The sequence below is a fragment of the Aquila chrysaetos genome, chromosome 12 (assembly GCF_900496995.4).
Source record: "Aquila chrysaetos chrysaetos chromosome 12, bAquChr1.4, whole genome shotgun sequence".
Classification (NCBI taxonomy): domain Eukaryota; kingdom Metazoa; phylum Chordata; class Aves; order Accipitriformes; family Accipitridae; genus Aquila; species Aquila chrysaetos.
The window spans coordinates 39,952,393-39,971,304 of record NC_044015.1 but is presented as its reverse complement, the minus strand read 5'-3'; the positions used below and the strand labels follow the sequence as shown (position 1 = coordinate 39,971,304).

The following is an 18,912-nucleotide window of genomic DNA, read 5'->3' as shown; positions in this document are numbered from 1 at the left end:
TTTTTACATATAGTAAGGATAATTTAAAATTTTTATAATTTAGTGTTTGGTTTTTTTCACTAACAGTGTTGTTTTAATTCCTGCCTTCAATGGTTTTGGGCATTGTCCTGTGCAGTGAAGTCCTTGCATTTTGAAGTGCAGGGGTGGCATGGACCTGCCCCAGTTTGACCGATTCTTTGTCTTTCCTTTCCATGTTTAAATGTAGCCTGTCTCCTTGCAGGACTAAAAGCAGAGGTTTCCCCACAGAGAAGAATGCCATTTTATAACCTGCAGTTGGCAGCTGGTTGCTCATTGTAGTGTATTGGAATTGATACCAGTCGAAGAAACTCTCCAAGACTTGTTTTGGAGTTTTAGAAAGCAGGCATTCTTTATTGCAGCGCTGGATGCACGGGGGATAATTCCACCTAGTGTGCATGCCACAGCTTCAGCACAAACAGGTTATATGGAGTAACTAATTACATATTAATCAGATTAGTATATACACACATAAAAATTATTGTAACTGATTATCATAGTACTGCCTACACCCGATCATGCGCAATGAAGAATTTATTTGAGTCGAAGGGCTGCTTTTACAACCACTGACCCGTTTGAGATTCTGTTGGCTGTCCTTGAAGTCTTTGTTCTTGTCCTTGTTCTTTGATCTTGAAGCTTAACACAGTTTCAATCACATGTGGTCAGTTTCAACATTGTTCCCATCAAGAGTGCAGGAACATCTAGTCATAAGAGCAAAGAACTGTAAAACTTATGAGTAACTACCTGCACTAGTTAATTACTTGGCTACACTTTTGTCTATTGTTTCAATCATAGTGTTAGTATAAGATTTCTAATAATTATTTACCAAATCTCACTTTTACAGTCATCTAGCAGCAAACCAGTTTCAACAGCTGGTACAAAATATTAAAACCATAAAAATATTTAGACATACCATACAGAATGTATGGTCATGTGCTATTAGAGTGTGGGTGGGAATTGCAGATTTGGTACGTTCAGGAGCAAACAGGAATGCTGGTAGCACTTGCAGAATTCAGTGGCACCTGGACTATGGCCTTTCCTCAGTCTTTTCACCCGCAGGCTACTATCTGTTTTTCTGAAGTGCTTTCTCCAATATGACAGTGGTTATAGCATAGCAAATCTCTGATTTTACTAGCAGTTGGAAGGAGAAATTCTAACTTGAGCTCAGTATGTTATTTTATAACTCTAGTTTGTAAGATGTACAAGCGAGCTTGGAAAGGAAACCTTGGGTATGTGGAATGTGAAGCGGTGCTTATGAGTCTCAGAAATGGTACCTAATTTCTTGTGCAACTGGATTGAGCCAAGTGAAGATCAAAGTGTAATAGGGAGGACTGGATGAAGGGCAAAACGGATGCCAGCCCTTCTTGTGATGAGAGGCTTTCCATTATGCTTTTTTCAAAGGAGCTGGTATGTTCATTTGTTAGTTTCGATCAAACTCTAACAAAGTTTTGCCGTCCTAAAGTTCTAATCTATTTTTAGCTGAAGAAGTTAACATTTTTTGTCTAACTCTGTCTTTATATCACTGCACCACAATATGAAAAATGGATATTTTTCACCTCAAGTACATAGGTAACAAAAGTAAATAGCTACATTTCCTGTGATCAGTAAGTTGACATGTGCCCAAGTGAAATTTTGGAGCTGGATTTGCAGGATGCTTGGAAATGTAGGTGAAAAGTTGATTTTTCAAGATCTCCTTCCCAGCAAGGTGCGTAAGCATGTCCTGAACTAGAAGAATGTAAGCAACAGAGCACGCTCTGTTGTTATCCAGCCCCCTCTCTGGGGACTTCTAAAAGGCCTCTAGGTGACAACCTTTCTAAAGCAAAAAATTGCCCTTTAATATGCAGAATTGTGGAGAAGTCCTCTCTTACTCCTTTTTTCCCCTCAACAAAATGAGTATGGTACTGCTTCTTATTTGAGGAGTGTTTTCAGTTTCCTATGCAACTGCAGATGATCTGAGCACCTGCTGCATAAAATCACATTAAGAAAGGCCATTTCAGACTTCATAGAGTAAAATTCAGCTTTTCTTGAAAGGGCAGTGGGCAGATGAGCTCACTGGGATTTGACGGGCTATTCAGGAGGCTTAAGAGCATGAAGCCAGCTGCTCTGGCTATCAGGCTGTCCTGTGTCTGGTACTGTTGGCCTGCTGGCAGTTTTGTGAAGCAGAAGTCGGTTTGCATAGCACTTAGTGATCCTCCTCTAGAAGGTGCTATTGAAGCACAGAATCATTGCAACTTAGAAAAGATGCCATTGTTACTTACTGATTTTGCTAAATGAACCTTTGTTCCTATTCCTCTCCTTTTAATCTCTTGGATCGAATATTTTCTTCACAGAATAAGGAAAAGTTGGAAAAACTGAAATGCCAGGCAGAACAGTTTTGCCAAAGACTGGGCAAGTATCGAATGCCTTTTGCCTGGACAGCTATTCATTTAATGAACATTGTGAGCAGCGCTGGAAGTTTGGAAAGAGATTCCACGGAAGTAGAAGTTGGCACAGGAGGTACAGTATCTGGCCATCTGCATGAGAGAAAGTGGACAAATCCAGAGTTTACTGAAGTCTTGATTCATACCCTGTAGCTGCCATTGCTCCTTTTATCACTTTCCTCCCCCTGCCCTAGGCCTTCTGATAGTCTTGGGTCATGGTTGAAATAAAACAGAAAAGTCCATGATAACAAATGGATTTATCTTTCAAGGATTTTACAAGCAAACCATCTGTTATATTATTTAAAACCAGGCTTCTAAGACTGAGAGCGCGTTACACGCTGATGAACATTTTCCAAAGGAGTGGATTAATCTTTGTGAACCACATAGCTCATCTGAAACTGCTCTTCAGCATCCCCAAAACTGCCAACTTCATCATCTTTCAGAGCAAGAGAAATACATAAATCTCCACACGATAAAGACTTTTATAATAGCAGTAAGGCACTGGGGTGAGGTTGCTGTGAGAGGAGCAGAAGTAGTCAGCTGTGCTTCATAGCCTCCTGATGCCTCAGGAGTGTGATTGTCTTAGCATAACCACCTCTTCTATCACGCTTATTGCATAATTTCCAAATGCAGCACCTATCTTCTTGTGTAGAAAATCCTGGTTGGAACAAAAGTACGTTCTTGGACTATTGTTTTTCTTCTTTATTTTTTTTTAATTCCTCCCCCTTTTTATTTTTATTTTTTGAAGAACGTAAAGGATCATGGTCGGAGAGGCGGAATTCCAGTATTGTCGGGAGGCGTTCGTTAGAGAGAACCACAAGTGGGGATGAGGCTTGCAATTTGACCAGTTTTAGACCAGCTACTCTGACAGTGACAAACTTCTTTAAACAGGTATTTTATGAAGCTATCTAATTAAGGAGTTGCTTCTTGGACAGAGTGATTTGATCATGTGGAGTCAGTTTAGACCTGAATGATTAATTTGTGATGCTTTCAATGCATGTAATGTCTGTTCCCTGATCACAGGATATCTTTGGACAGCATGCAGTGGGTTTATTATATCATGTGCTTAATTCTCCCAGCAGTGGGTCCACAGTCGATTAGTGGATTCTTTCAATAAGTTTACTGTGAGTGATTATGTTAGGAATTCGAAATTATTAGCTGGTTTTGACTTGAATGATAAAGCGTCATTATGGCATAGTGATTTAACCGCTCCAACTAATAGAACTGGGTCTCCCCAGAAGAACAGCAGTTTATTTTGCTCCAGATTTTTCTAACATGCATTGGAAAAATCACTGCCTGGCCTTTTGGTAAACATATTTGGAAAAATGCTTATAGAAGCAAGTTCACAAAAACTGAGGATAGCTTCTGTGGGTTAGTATATGCCAAAAAGTATTCCAGATATTTGTCCTAGTCTAGGAGTTGCATAGCCTTTATCATGATGGTCAGTTGACTCCTTTGGTTTCATTGGGTGATAGACAATCCCGTTGAAACATCAGCAGGCTCAGAACCAGGTTCATCAATGTGATTTGAGGTTGGCATCAGTTCCCTGGACACGTCCAGGGATGCCCGAGAAAACAAAGCATTTCACTTCTGATGCTGCTCTGCTGAGTGGCAGCTCTTCTTAGCCAGAGCTTGGGATTTTCCTGAGAAGAAGTAGAAAACATGATTAAACGGAATAAAATTTTTAGTTAAGCTTAGAAAATGGTTTCAGTTCATTAATTTTTGCTAAGATTTGCTTAATGCCACATCTGGTTAAGGAAAATTGTTATTTCAATGTCACCTTTGTGTATAAAAGGGATTTGATAGTGTACAGCCACGTATTTTTTGGACTGATTTCTTGTTCATTGGGAATACAAAAATTTGGATTCTATATATTGAAAGTGATTAAGCTCTTTTTTTTTTTTTTTTTTTTTTTTTTTTTTTTTTTTTTTTTTTTCCCCCTGATTGTTTTGGTTACATGCCACTTTCATTGTGGGTAGCCATCCAAAGTCTGCTCTTAAATACAGTAGTGTAAATAAGGAGAAATGTCATCAAGGGCATCAAGTTATAGTGGTGCAAACTGTGTAAGTGGAGGGTGACTCATGCCTCTGGAGCTCCGTGCTTTCACGGAACTCAGTATGACTGAAATTGGGCTCTCTGAACGGTCTCTCTGGGGTCTCAGTGACACAGAGGAGCACAGGAAGTTCCTTTTGCTTGGGGTGTTAATAAAATCCAGTTCTGTAACGTATTCACCCAAAATGTAGAAAGTAAGAAAAAAAACTATTACAGCATTGCTAATGCAGCCATTCCACTGACCATGTTCTGCAGCCCTCTTTGTAATATACACCAGTTCAAACCTGGTCACTAAGTTAGTAATGATTTACAAAAGCATATATTTATTTACTTTATTAAGGTTTGTTTTCACTTGACAACTTTGAAACAGCTTGTTTTATTAATTTGTCCTTTAAAAATTGCCAAACGTTGATTTAGGATTTTAAGTTTCTGATTTTTCTGTATCTTTTATTTTTTATCTTCCCTTCCTTTCCTGTTGTTGAGCACAATTAATTGAATACTACCCAGCATTTTTCTCCTTCCATTTGCTTCTTTTTTCATACAGTGATTTATGACCTTTATTATCAGATATTTTCTGCTTTTGGATAGTGAGAGGGTGGCAGAGTCACATTTTCTATAATGTTTCCAAAACTAACAAAATTCTGGGCTACTAGAATGTGGCACAAAGAAGAGTGGCAACAGAATCCTTCCACTTCCCACCATTTCTTAACACTTCTCCTGAAAAGTAAGGCTCTTTTAGACTCATACCAAAGAAAAGGCAGAGGAGAAGGAATGAGGATCACTACCTGAATGACGGATACTTTTTCAAACTATTATACTTGCTAAAAATTGGGTATTTTGGGGAAATCTTTTAATAGCCATTTTCAGTTTTGAAAAAGATAATATTGATGGGGAGAGAAAAGGTTTTCAATGAGAAGTTCCTGCAGCTGTCATGATGATTAATAAGGAAAAAAGGAAGGAAAAAGGATGGAGAAATGAACTGTAATTTAGCATGTTAATGTTAACACCTTGTTCTGGGAAGGTACGTTTTGATATCAGAGGAAAGAGACTATAGTATGAGGTGGTTTATTCATTCTCTTGCAGTCCTGAAGGGTTGTGTAGATAACCATTTTCTTCCCAATGTCCAACAGGAGGGTGATCGCCTGAGCGATGAAGATTTGTATAAGTTCCTTGCTGACATGAGACGGCCATCATCAGTGTTACGGAGATTGAGACCTATCACAGGTATTGAACGAGATCTTTTTGGCTCACATGTTAAGGTATTTGATTAGTTCTTCACAATTGCCACCCAGTTCTTATAAGTGAGCAGATGAAAAAAACCTTAAGAAGTCATCCACAGCAATCCCTGGTAGCCACAAGCACTAAAGATGGCATTTTGGCAGGTTTTTCACTGTTATGCGTGCACATGCAGCTCCTGCAACGCTGAGACTAGTATCTGTGAGAAGACGATGCAAACCGCAAAGCCCTAAACCCAGTAGGGGCTGAGGAGCCTCTGTTTTCCTGAGTAAAATACCACTCTCTAGCTAAGAGGAGATCTCTCTTCTGGCTCCTACTTGGTTAATAGGAACAGACTCCACCTCTGTTTGAGATAGGAAGTAAAAACGCTGGCACACCAGCAGTGAAGTATCACTGGTCCCTGACCTGTGCTATTCCTGACAATATTTACTTAACCTGTTTTTAAAAATCTCCAGTGACAGCGATCCTACTGCTTCCTTAGATCATCTCTCCCAGCACTCAGCTGTCCTTATGGTGAGGTTAGGTATTAAGAAAACTTTGCAAAATTATCTTGCTGCAAATTAATCTGATTATGGTCTGTCATGCCCTCAGGGCAGTTATCACAACCTTTCAAGTACTTGAATACTGTTATTAGTTCACTCTTATTCACCTCTGTTTTGTAGCCTAACCAATCTCGGGTTTTTTTCAACCCTTCCTCAAAGGTTGGGATTTTAAAATTGCCTGTTACTCTCTGCTAGAGTTTCTTTAATGTATCCATGCTTTTCTTCAAGCATGGTGCTCTACACTGGTTATGTTGCTCTTCCCAAGACCTCATGCCAAGCAAAGCAGACGAATTTGTCTCCAGCGTCTTACACATGACATTGCACTAATATATCTTAGAATGGTTGTAGTTTTCTTCTGACATTGGCTTATTGTCACTGCTGTCACCCAGCCCTTTTCTACAGAGTTGATCCATGCCAATTATTGTATTTTTTTATGTTTGTATGTTTGGTTTCTCCTTCTTAACGCAAGTCCTTTGCTCTTTCTTATGTTTCACCTTAGTCATTTGATGCCATTTCTCCAGCTCTCCTGTCTTCCAGATTTTTACAATCATTCCAGCCTCAGTGCCATCCACCCACAATAAGTCAGCTGACAGTACTGACAGCTGACTTACTAAGGAAAATATTCAGTAATCTTGGGGCAGATTAGCTTTCACCAACTCCTGCTGTATTCTTCCAGTTTGATAGGCAAGGTTCCTGATGAGACATTGAGTAAGGTTTTTAACAGTAGTTGGGCCTCACAGTAGCATTATCGAGACTGTATTTCCCCAACTTTCCTATAAGAACAGCATTTGGGACTTGTTAAGATACATCTTTTCTGTTGATTCTTGTTATCTGGTACCCCGGTTGCCGTAGATACCAATTTGATTCACTGTTACTTGTTTTTAACAAATCCACATTGGCTGTAATTTATCATTTGTTTATTTATGAAATTAATATATAGGAAATTAATCTGAAGAAACAAAGCATGAATATGCTTTTTGATTTAAATTAACTTCTATTTATTGTAATAAAATAATTTTCTTCTTACAGCTCAATTAAAGATAGACATATCTCCAGCTCCAGAGAATCCCCATTACTGTCTAACTCCAGAGCTGCTGCAAGTCAAACTTTACCCAGACAGCAGAGTTAGACCTACAAGAGAAATCCTGGAGTTTCCTGCCAGGGATGTCTACGTTCCAAATACCACATACAGGTTAGAGTTTTGAAATACGTTTCACGTTTCAGGGCCTGAGACTGGCAAGTCTAGAAATTCCTACCTTATCATCTGGTTCATTGCAAAACTTGCTGTAGCAGTAGATCTGCTGTGCCAGAGGTACAAAAAAGATCCAGACTGACACAGCAGAAAATACACAGTTGTGAAGGGACAAACGTATTTGCATAAAACTTGGCCGTGAACAAGAACATGAAAGAGGTTTCTCCATTTCCCAAAATTCACAGTGAAATTTAGCTGAATTCTTTTAAGTTTTACATAGGTTTTTTTCTTCATCTGTCTGCTAAAGTCATCATTCTCTCACTGTTTTTGTTACTTTCTGATACTCTCAGTGACTTTTTTTTTTTTTTTTTAAGTGGGGGATAAAAATGAAGAAAATGTGTAATCCCTTTGTTCATATTTCCATTTTGATTTAAAAGCAATTTCTTTGTTTACAATGCTTGGAAAAAAAATCTTCTGAAGATCTGGAAGATAAGAAATTTTTCTAAAGTATCTTGGAAGACCGTAACATTTCTGTAACTAAGCCTAGGCAGGGAGCAGATTTCTTTTCATTACATACCACTATTCATTTAAAGCTTTTTCACAGTATCATTAAAGACATTACACATCTGAATGGAATTGCTGTCTTCAGCTAATTTCACCAATTTACTCACGGAATCTGTTACTTCTTGTAAAAGTTAGATAAATACAAACCAGGTTTTTATAAACCAAAGCTTACAAGAAAGAGTTTGGTCAAGTTCCATATCTCATGTCTTCAAAAGTTAAATTTATTTATGTATTTATTTATTTATTTATTCAGGTTGGACAGGTAATTAAACATTACAATACACCAGTACAAATAAGCAGCACTGTGTGATCTCTTCTTCATAAATCCATGAGAAGTAAAAGTAATTTTGCAGTTTTTCTGTAATTAGCACATTCTGTTCACTCTGAGAAATTACAATTTAAAACCATTTTCTGTATGGTTCCAAATGTTGAGATAAAAAATCCATACTGTACAAGGATTAGGTAAGATATACAAGTCAATATGACTCAATGTAACTGCAGAATCAGGGCCTTTGTCAGTCAACACTTCCACGGCCGGCCATCCACAAGCATGTCAATAGTCCTTCTGCCTTAGAGTATTCTGCAGCTGAAGTTAAACAAATGTGAGTGTGTTCTCAGCAGCAGGATCAACACTGTCACGTAGGTTGTGCCACAGGGTTTGTTGGTTGGTACCACTGACTCCATTGGAGTTGCCCCACAGGCAACTGTTCTCTCTTTTAAAGGTGGTTTGTTGTGTGCTCACTTGGTCTTTTATTTAGTTTCTTAGTTAAGTGTACTGACAGGTTGCAAAGGGATGGCTCTGATTCCATTTCAAACGAGAAGAAAAAAATCTCTTATTCATTTCAGTAAACTTTGAAGCTTAGCTCTTAGCTTTCAGTAAGAAAGCATAATTCTTAAGTTATTTTTCAAAGTGTGGCATCTAAAAGATTAGGCCTGTGCTGTGGCTTACTTGATGTGTGTGTACACATCTATAGCTGTGTGAGTACAGTGCTTCAGCGAAGATTGGCCTGAGCTACACTGCTGAAAATTTGTCTGGAAATACACAGAATCCTAAAATGGGGAATCACCCATCTTTCATTTGCTCATAGAAACATTCCACAATAATAACATGAAACAAACATCAAATTAGTTACTTTACAAAATAAAATTGCTTTTTTTGCTATAGAGTAATACCTTAATGTCTTCCGTAGCATTTTGCCAGCCCTTTGTTTACTGAAATGCTTTTTGTGTTCCCTGCTACACAACCCAGAAACGAATGCGACAGCCTGAAAACCCATTCCCTCAAGCAATATTATCTAATACATGAATAAGTGGTTGATTCTTAGGCATTAGAGTTTCATCCTGGGGAGGTAAAAGCTCCCTGAAAGTTACAGCACATTGACATTGGCGCTAGAGGGAATGAGATACTCACCAAACATACTGTAAGACCATCGCAAATGCCTCAGGTTTATGTATTGGAGAATACACCATGCAGCGTATGGATATAGACATGCATCTGTTACTAAACATAACACGAACTTCTTTGATGTAGTAATGTTCAGTGTATATGTTCTGAATTAAAATGCATCAGGTTGAGCATTCAGTCAAAACTTTTTAAATCTGTTGGGTGTATCATTATTTTGGTTGACTTGAGCAAGTAGTATCTTCCTTTCTTAGGCTTCCAGTATAAGCCTTTTCTTCTGTCTAGTCTTCCTCTTGACCTTGGTGCAACATATTTCCCATTAAGATTGGTTTCCTCACATTCACTGTGCCACCAGCCTCCTAAGGAAAAATATTGTAATGTCAGTTACTGTCAGTTGTACCCTAACGTATTGTGCTCAGTTTCCGAGTAGACAGCTCCTGTTTGCAACATAAATCTTCTTTAGACCAGTTCCAGTAAAAGTGACAATTACCCAGTATACCCAAATGAAATGGTGCTTGTATGTATACCCACTTACACTTGCACGATGAGGGCCAATACAAAGATACTGTGCTCCCCATTATTGTCAGCTTCACATAAAAGTAGCGGTGCATAAAAAACTGCACGCACAAATGCTGCCACGGAATTGGGACACCTACAACGTTAGCTCCACACTTTTGTGTTTCCCATGACCCTCTACAACTGACTTTCTGATTTGCTGATATTTTTCTCAGGTACAAATTGTTAAATCTCTGCATCTACAGGAGGCTGAAGAGCCTTTAGTAAACAAATTCTCTTTTTTATTGGCTGGTGTCCTTAGCTACAAGCTTAAATTGTAAGCCTAGTTCTGCTTGCAAAGGACTGGCAGTGTCTCTGTGCTAAAAATGAAAGTTTAGCACTTTGGAAGTCATTGGCCATCTGCTTTATGGTCACTAGAGCTGAGTAACACTCTCGGCATTGTTTCAGACATCAACAATTTTCAAGCCTAGAATGACATACAAAATGTTTGTTGCATGAAGCAGGTGTCTGGAGGGCAATTCTGTATCCTGTGTTTCAATCATTAGTTGCTTTTTTCAATTGTTTGCTTTTTGCTATAAACTGGCAAAACATAAAAGCTTCAGAAAATCAAAGAATTAGGAATCCTTTAACCAAATTATCTTTAAGGAGAAACGTCTCCAGCCTTGCATCACTCTTGCTCTTTTGAAAGTGATTATGTCACGTATACTTGACAAAATGCCAAAATCTACCTTTGAATGGAAACTCACCATCACTCTCAACTTTTGGTTTGTAGTCAAAATGGAGTTGAGTCGGTTTGTCTTCTGGTTTTTTGCAAGGAGGGATTAAACAATCCAACCTAGGGCTGCCACACCAGGCCAGGCATCAGGGGAAGAACTGCCCTTTACTTCATAGCTCAGAATCTCATCTTGGGGTTTTGTTTTAACCTGTGCTGCTAGTTCTGTTTCTGGTGTTGGTCGTTTGCACAGCCTCACTATGCTTTAGTTTTACCTCTCTATGAAATAGAAAGGGGATGCCTTGTAGGATCCTGCTATCTGCCAACAAAAAACATCTTCTGCCCTTTCCTGCAAGTGGAAAGATGCTACTACCCGCTGTTTTCTGTATCTAAAGCCAGGCTAATGTCAATAACTACCCACTAAAGCATACTACCATCCTTCATGTAACAAAAAAACCTCCCATGGTAATATACCCAGCATACTGATACCTAGGTAGTTTTCTGGACAGCTGAAGTCATTTATTACGTCCATGTCACGGTCTGCAGTTGAGAACCTCAGTTCTGTCTGCTCTGGCAGGGCATTGGGGATGCTCCCGGAGATCCGTGAAAGCTGGAGAGTGTAGTCTGTTTCAGGACCTCCCAGGCTGAATGCATACTCGATGTAACGTTTATTATCTTTCCAGTCCTGCAGCTCAATCCGTAGGATGTAGTCCCCTTGTTTAGTAATGGAATAGGTCTTGTTCAGGCCTAGCCAGAATTCCTCTGCAAAAGTTGTAGTAAATAGATGCTGTTAATATGGAACTAGGCGTGAACACACCATGTTTTTCAGATCTCTAACCCATACCTCAGATAGCTCATTCACCTTTAAAATAGCAGTATTTGAAAATACGCGTTCAAATAAGCTGCGCAATGTCAGACTCAAGAGATGTCAGAGGTGAGGATTAGGGGACAGAAGTCACCAGGCAGAGAGTTAGTGGGGAAGGGGTTATGTGATAAACTTTCTCTAAAACCCCGAATCACTCACGCTGCTATTGAATTTGTTTTTACAGATAACCTGTGGGTAGTATGTGTGAAAATATAGTATTTAAAAGGATTTATTCATTGCTTTAATTAAATCAATAATATGAGTCTTGGGGACTGTTGATCTTTTCAGAGGTCTCCTGCTACATTCTTTTTGTTTACCTCTTCTTAATTGCACACTGGTGATCAATAAAAGCAAGAGATATAAATGAACTGGAGCTTCTCTCTTAACTTTCCCACCTCTTGTGAAATTCTGAGAGGGAGCTCAAGACATTTAAAGCATGCATAATTGGAACTGTGTGACAAATTAAGCAAGTGACATACATAAAACCTAATTGCAATTGTTGTATTTTTTAAGGAAAGAGCTGCAGAACTAAACTGAGGTTTCGATACCCTTGTGTACAAAGTGAATTTAACTTGAGCATTTTTCTTTTGCTAGAATTCTTGATAATTAGTTTAGTTTCATAAATTACATTCATTAAGTAGCTTATAAGCAGTGCCACTGGTATCAGTGCACAATAGGTAATTGCCACATGTAGAAATAGTGTAGCTGAATGTGAGTGCCGTACATGCAGGTGGCATTTAAAGCAATAGAAGACAAGATGGTTGAGTAAAATACTCTCACAATTTACAGGTAAGGAGCAGTAGCCTGTTACGTTTTACCACCTTAGAATATGCAGCACAGAACTGAGTAGGACATAGCTGAGAGTGATGCGATCCTCTGCAAAATCTTTCAGACACTGCAAAGATGTGGCTTCATGTTGGTGTAATATATGGGAATTGGAGATCAATCAAGGGGCAACTGTAGCATTCAGCATCAGACAAACTATACAGGTAAAAGTCTACCTCAGCTGTGAGCTACTGTCCCAAAATGTGGGAGAAGTTGAGATATAGCAGCTCTTTATTGTAAACGAGGTGGAAGTAAGTCAATATTGCTGCCCGCATTGGTGAGGTTTTGATCTGTGCTGTGCCTAGAAAGTCAAAATATTTTCTAAACAAAAGTAGACTCATCTCATTGTACAAGAAAAATAGGGAAAATCTCCTGGATGGGGAGGCTGTTGGGCAGCACTTGGTGCTACAAATTCCTTGGAGTTGATGATTAACAGGGGAACATGGGTGTTTCCTCACCCTATCCAGCCATGGAGGGGATTGGCCACTGCACGGAGAAGCAGGAGGTGTTTGTGCAGGGGAGCACACGCAGCTTCAGGCTCTCTTGAAGTTGGAAAAATTGCTGTGGCAGTTTTAAGGGAAACAGGATTGCAGAAAGTGTGAGAGAAGGTAGTGACAGCAACTTGGTGAGGTTTTGCATTAGTGTATATTTTAAAGGCTTTGGGAGGTGCTTTTATAAATAGTAAAATCTCAATGATTAAAATAGCAATTAAAGCATTCTGGCCTTGATTCAGCAAAAGTTTCTAAACACACATTTGAAGGTGTGTCACTGAGAATTTTACCGAGTTACATTTTCTGGTAAGCACTTTCTGGTGTTCTACTTATTAGGTAAGATTTGTTCAGATTTGATTTCAGGTTTTGTCTGCTCTCATGTGAACACCTTTCAGTAAGAAGATTCAGCTTCTCAAATCAACTGATACAAAGACAAGACACAAAAAAAGGCATTTTTACCATTGAGGTCACCAAAACCATTTGTATAGGCATCCCAGGTTTGGTTGAAATCTAGTGATCCATCCTCTCTGTTCTGGATTACAGTCCAGGAACTGCCTGTGAACGCGAAGGGGAAATAAGTCACAAGCCTGGCTTAAGTGTTTAAAGCACTAGAGAGATGATGGAAAGTAACGGAGACCATCAGCTGCTGACCTACAGGCTGCACTGCTGTGGCTGCCCTTATGTGAGCTCGCTCTCTACCACAGTGAAGAAGAAAATGGTTTTGCGTTGAAGGTGGCTCTGTATGAATCCCACTTACTCTTCATTTTGCAACAGATCGGAGTGCACGTGTACTGAGCCATAAAGCCTCTCGGCTGTACAGAGAGCGGATGCTTGACTCTTCTTGGCCTTGGCCTTATTAACTGTCCACGAGTGTGCTCTTGGGTGCTCCAGTTTTGAGGTAGAATGAATTAGTCTAAATCTTCATGAAAGAAATTCAAGTGAGCACAGCTGAACAGAACGCAGGGCCGTTCGAGTGTCCTCTGCCACACTTGGGGTGACGCAGCTCACTGGACTTAGTTTGTTAAGCTGCCTTAACTGGTTTTCATTTGTTTATGAGGGCTGAGAAACACAAACGTAGAGAAAATGATAAAAAAGAGATATGAAATGTTCCAGACGTTTGATCAGATTATCAGACTCCCTCTACTGATAGCGCTTGACTACTGGGAGCACAACTCCACAGAAGGTATGAAGAGTTGGAAGCCGTGTCCACACTAGGGCTGCAGTGGGGTCTTTCTCCTGACCAGGTCATGACACCCTCATTTTACCAGTTTCAACAAATGTAAGCAAAAGAGCTTTTTGCACAGGGCAACCCCATGCCGTTCTGTTTACACATCCAAACAAATGATGTGACCCTGCCACGTTTGCATCAGCGTGTTCCCAGGCTCTCCGGGTAACCGTGGCAAAGGGACCGTGCGGGGACGCTGGACGGGACACGCACAGAGCAGCACTGCAGGATGCTGCATTGCAGGGTGAAAAAAACGCGGAGCAGTGAACTGGCCAAACGATGTGTGATCTTTGGGTGGTGGCAAAAGGAATAGACAAATGGGTTTCTTACAAAGAGAGAGCTTGGGTAGGTGCTGTGCATTCCGGTCCATGACAATTCTGGACCTATATGTTACACAGCTACTGACTCACCCAAACATGATGCAGGAATCCTGCCTCCAGGACTCGGCTCTTTGGGTTACTTTGGTATATCTAAGTCTCAAGCAATAACCCTTGTTAATGAAACAAAATTTTACTAAGGTATTTACTATTTACTGTTTGCTTTTATTTGGAAAAGCTATTCATGGTTGCAATATAATGGCGTTTGTAATTGCCATTTTCATTATCTATAGCTAAAGGGGCTTGGTTTTTTAAATATACTTAATTTATGTCACATAATTTAAAGTCCTTTCAAGAGGTGAGTAAAGAATGAAAACAGTGTTAGGGAGGCTTCAGGATATGGGAAACCTGAGTACAGAGCACAGACAGGCCAGTTAGAGAAGTCAAGAAGATACATAAATCATGATAAGTTTTTGTGCACTTTGGGATGAGACACAGTTTTTTGGCTTATAAGAAACTACTTATATGAAAATTAGACTGTTGCTAGCACAGCTGTCTTACCAAATTTCATTTCACAGTAGACATCGAAAGCTTCTGAGCCGTTGGGCTTAATAGTGTAAACACCATTGGACTGCATGCCGCTGTGATAAAGAGCAGTGCAGTCAGGAGCAGCACCTAGGAAAGCAAACAGGAGACAATTACAAATCCTGTTTTGGATGTGGTAAGTTTTAATCCAGCTTTGTAACTTGAATTTTTATATGGAATAGACCCAAAGCAAAAACTAGAACAATCTTTTTGGTAATTTTATTTTGCATGTGTCGTGAAATGGACAAACTTCTTTGGGCTTGGTAGTACAGCTGCCAAGTTGTATGTAGGTTGGACCACCTATATTTTTTAAGTTAGGCAAGGTTTCAGTTTAGATAATTTTGGAGCGTTTGTAAGGCCTAAGACTAGACTCTGGCAAATGGACTTTTGTACCCCTTGTAAAGTTCCCGATAAATACCATTCCCATTGTTGCAGTTCGAAAATGCCTTTCAACTTTAAAGCAAGCTCTTCCAAATCTTGTAATTAGTCAGTGTGAAGTAAATTATTTCTCTGTTCATACTCTCCAAGACAGTCATTGGCACCGCCAGAAGTGTCAGTAAAAGGATGGTCACAGCACGTGTTTACAAGAGGTGAATGGAGGGTGAAGATGGAGGACAGGGTTACTGCGTTATTGGACGTTGTTCCTGTACGTCACCCCAGAGACAAGTACACGTACAGTGGGGCTACGTAGATGATGACATTTTTTCCAAAGCAGGAAATCTAACTCCTTCCCACAGCATTGTATATAACATAAGTCTTCTGCTTTGGCTATTAAAAACCAACGCAAAACTTTCACAGAGAATACTGCGAATGCAGTGTATTGTGTAGTCATGTCTAAGAGAGAAGGTCTCACCATCAGATTTGTATGTTACAGCTGTGGTGTTGCGCACAGGAAAGGGGATGGCCTCTGGTTCTGTTTGCTCCCCTGTGAAGGAGTTCTCTGCGAGTTCCTGGAGCTCCATGTGGTTTAGCTGAAAGAACCGTAATTACAGACTGTTAATTTCCCAAGGCTCTGAAATGATGAGATTCATGTATCAAGCCGAACAATGTCACGCAGAGGATAATTTTTCTTGTGAATGTAATCCTTTAGAATACCCAATTTACAACATAAAAATAACTTTAGAACCACACTGGTGGATTTCAGTTGCATGAATGTCAGCTGTGCCACTGCTCAAACAAGGTAGGATTCATGAGGCGAGTAAATGACTCATTCTCATGAGGTGCACCTTAATGGGCAAACAGATTTAACTTATTTCCTCAGGTGACATCACTTAGACAAATAATACCGCCATCTAAAGAGCACAGAACCCACAGTTCTTTAGGCTGAAATGCATTTTCCTTTTATAGTCTCCTCTTAGGAATAAATTAAATATGAGCATGTCAGTTATACCCAGTGTTACGGTGACGCACATTGAACTGCAGAACATGGTTCCCTATTGGAGTGAATATTGGAAAAGAAAGAGGTAGAAAGTAATGATACTTAGAAGACCAATGGAAGAACAATAATATGATAGATAATAAGAGAAAAAAAAGAAAATTAGTAGTCAGAAAATACAGCAGCCTGGTGTTGACAGGCAGTATTTCAAAGCTGTGTTCTTGGTCATTGTGTGCCCTGGCCATAGCCCCCTGCCTGGCAGCTCGGCAGTCTCTCACCCAAAAAGGTACCTGTTTGTGGTCAAAATTGTTTATACTTTCCTCTACTTCCCCAAACTGTGAACAAGAGGGATGGCTGACCCGAACGAATGGTTGGGCCATTGACTCCTTCAGTGTTCAGAGGGATGACAAATTCTGAAAAGAGAAATAGAGATGGTTCCTGTACCTTGTCCTCCAGCTCCATTATTTGATTGTGCTGTCTGTTGAGTTGCACATGCTGGTCCTCTACGATTTTGAGAAGTTGCTTGATGTGGTTGTCCTGCTGCTCCACAAAAGCCTGAGGACAGGAAAGGAGGGAGGAGGGTTGTGGTTAGAAGCAGCAGAAGACCTTCACAGTGGCGCTGCCTCCATAACTCTTGTCATGGGGCCAGTTTTGAGAGGCACGAACCATTTAACATTGCCTTTCCTTTTCCAAAGGGTTGCCAGCTTTGCCTGTGAAGGGGTGAATTTCTTTGCCTCAGAAGTGAACACCCTTTATTTTTTTTTTGAGACAAACTACTAGCAGCTTTGTAGACGTTTTTTGTTGTTGCTATTTTCCTTCCATTTTCATGTCCAGAACAATTACATTCTGTGAAGTTGGCCCTTGATTCAAACTAGATGTATGCAAATGATAAAAAAGGGAACCGTTCCCAGCATCTAGGGTATTAGCTTGGCATTTGGGAGATCTGGATTCACCTTTCTGCTTTGACACTAACTTCCAGTATTTTGTCACACAAGTTGCTTAGCCTTTTTATGCTTCTGCAAAATACAGTTAATACTTCCTTTTCCATAGGAAACCTTATACCCACCTAAATACTTGCATGTATTGACATTAAGTCTATTAACGCTTGCAAGGTTCTTTTGTCCTGGAGGTCATATAGGTACTATAGATGTTCCTCTTTCAAGGTTTACACTTCCTGTTTTTATACTGAGCAGGCAGTTCCTAGTGCATTGATTTGTAATGAGATGATAACGTACAAACCTATGGGCTTGGTAATCACATCATTTTCCTGGTTGCAAAAAATTTTACAGAATTTCTTAAAACCTATTTGCAGAAAAATACTGAAAAAGATACAGAGCCTTATAATTTCTCAATTTTCTCACTGATTTCACAGGGGAATTTTACTGCAGAATAAAAAAAGTGTCAGAGTAAGACACTGCTTCTTCTAAGATTATCGCAGTGATTTATTTCTCAAAATACACAGTAGTGCTACAGTGAAGAGGAAGGGAAAACATGAGCTTCTCTTGCATAACTCCCAATAATAGCATTACAATTTACTTTGGCTTTGTGTGTCAGGGGCTTTCACAAGCGTACTTACTTTGAGTGAAGAAATTTCTTTTGTCTCTTGCATCGAAGGCTGGATAATGGCCAGTTTAGTGACTTTGTCTTCCAGTCCCCATACTTTCTCTTGCAGCTGGATTTTGTTTTGTATGAGGTCTTCAATCTTCGAATTCATCTCCTGTGAGAGATTCTTTATCTCTTCATTGTTGATTTGCAGTCTGGCTGTAGTTTGTCTGAGCTGTTCTTCTTCTTCTTTGATTTCACTGGTTTGCAGTGAGAGCTCATAAAAGGACCTATCAAAAATGTAAAGTTTCTGAAAGATGTCATTCATCTGCCCCTTCGTCTTATGGACAAAGTCTTTAAGACCGTGCCCAAGCTGGAGGAGTCCATTGGCTAAGATTCGTACATCATCTAACATGGCAAATCTTGATTTCGTCTCAGGAGGTGCAGCAGAATCAGAGGAGGAATAATCCTTCTCAGCTCTAGCTGAAAGAGCAAGTGGGGCAATGCATAGAAAGGCTAGAATGATTTTCATGTTTTCTGCTCCTGATACTGTTTGGTTGTTCAGGATGCAGAGACTTTTCCTACTAACAGTTTTTGCTGTGTGGCTGTTCTGGATTGAAGAATTTGATCTATTTATACTCCTCTTCATTTTAGAAGAGGCAGACTGACAAGTTGATCATTAAACTGTGTATTTGAACGAATGTAACCCCTCTTGAATGCAGGTTGATATCTGGGAAGATAAAACTGAGAGACGGGCATGTTGCTGATTAAACTGGTTCTGAACTTTTCCATCTGCCAGACCTTCTGTTATAAAATGTTATTGATGACATAGTGTTTTTCACACAACGCTTTTTAATAGATTAATTTTGGGTCAAGATCTTGATAAGGGCCTAAATTACTTCTTGTTTGTGTTGTATGATTCCTTTTATTGCCTCAGGAGTGTAAAAGGGTTTACCATACTTAAGAGCACTGGACGCTGTATTTCAGGTTGTGCAGCTCCTTGATAAGCTATGGAAGGGCAAAATATTCCCAGATG

At 39.7% G+C, this 18,912-nt stretch overlaps 2 protein-coding genes across 16 annotated transcripts in view; one reads left to right on the top strand and one right to left on the bottom strand.

Annotated features, from left to right (window-relative positions):
- Positions 1-18,912, top strand: part of DOCK7 (dedicator of cytokinesis 7) — a 110,264-nt gene that overhangs the window by 35,359 nt on the left and 55,993 nt on the right. For all 15 annotated transcript variants that reach the window (XR_005933642.1, XM_030031843.2, XM_030031842.2 and 12 more), the window contains exons 11-14: positions 2,346-2,511; positions 3,184-3,326; positions 5,618-5,711; positions 7,295-7,457. Coding sequence is in view for 14 of the 15 variants with exons in the window: in XM_030031843.2 (XP_029887703.1) it covers positions 2,346-2,511; positions 3,184-3,326; positions 5,618-5,711; positions 7,295-7,457 (566 nt within the window). In the remaining variant the exon portion in view is untranslated. The remainder of the gene's footprint in view (positions 1-2,345; positions 2,512-3,183; positions 3,327-5,617; positions 5,712-7,294; positions 7,458-18,912) is intronic.
- Positions 8,222-18,525, bottom strand: ANGPTL3 (angiopoietin like 3). The gene is made up of 7 exons (XM_030031847.1): positions 17,911-18,525; positions 16,779-16,889; positions 15,813-15,930; positions 14,936-15,049; positions 13,292-13,387; positions 11,141-11,413; positions 8,222-9,782 (listed from the first exon to the last, which is right to left on the bottom strand). Exons 1-7 carry the CDS (start codon positions 18,523-18,525, stop codon positions 9,601-9,603), a joined length of 1,509 nt encoding a protein of 502 aa, XP_029887707.1. The 3' UTR covers positions 8,222-9,600.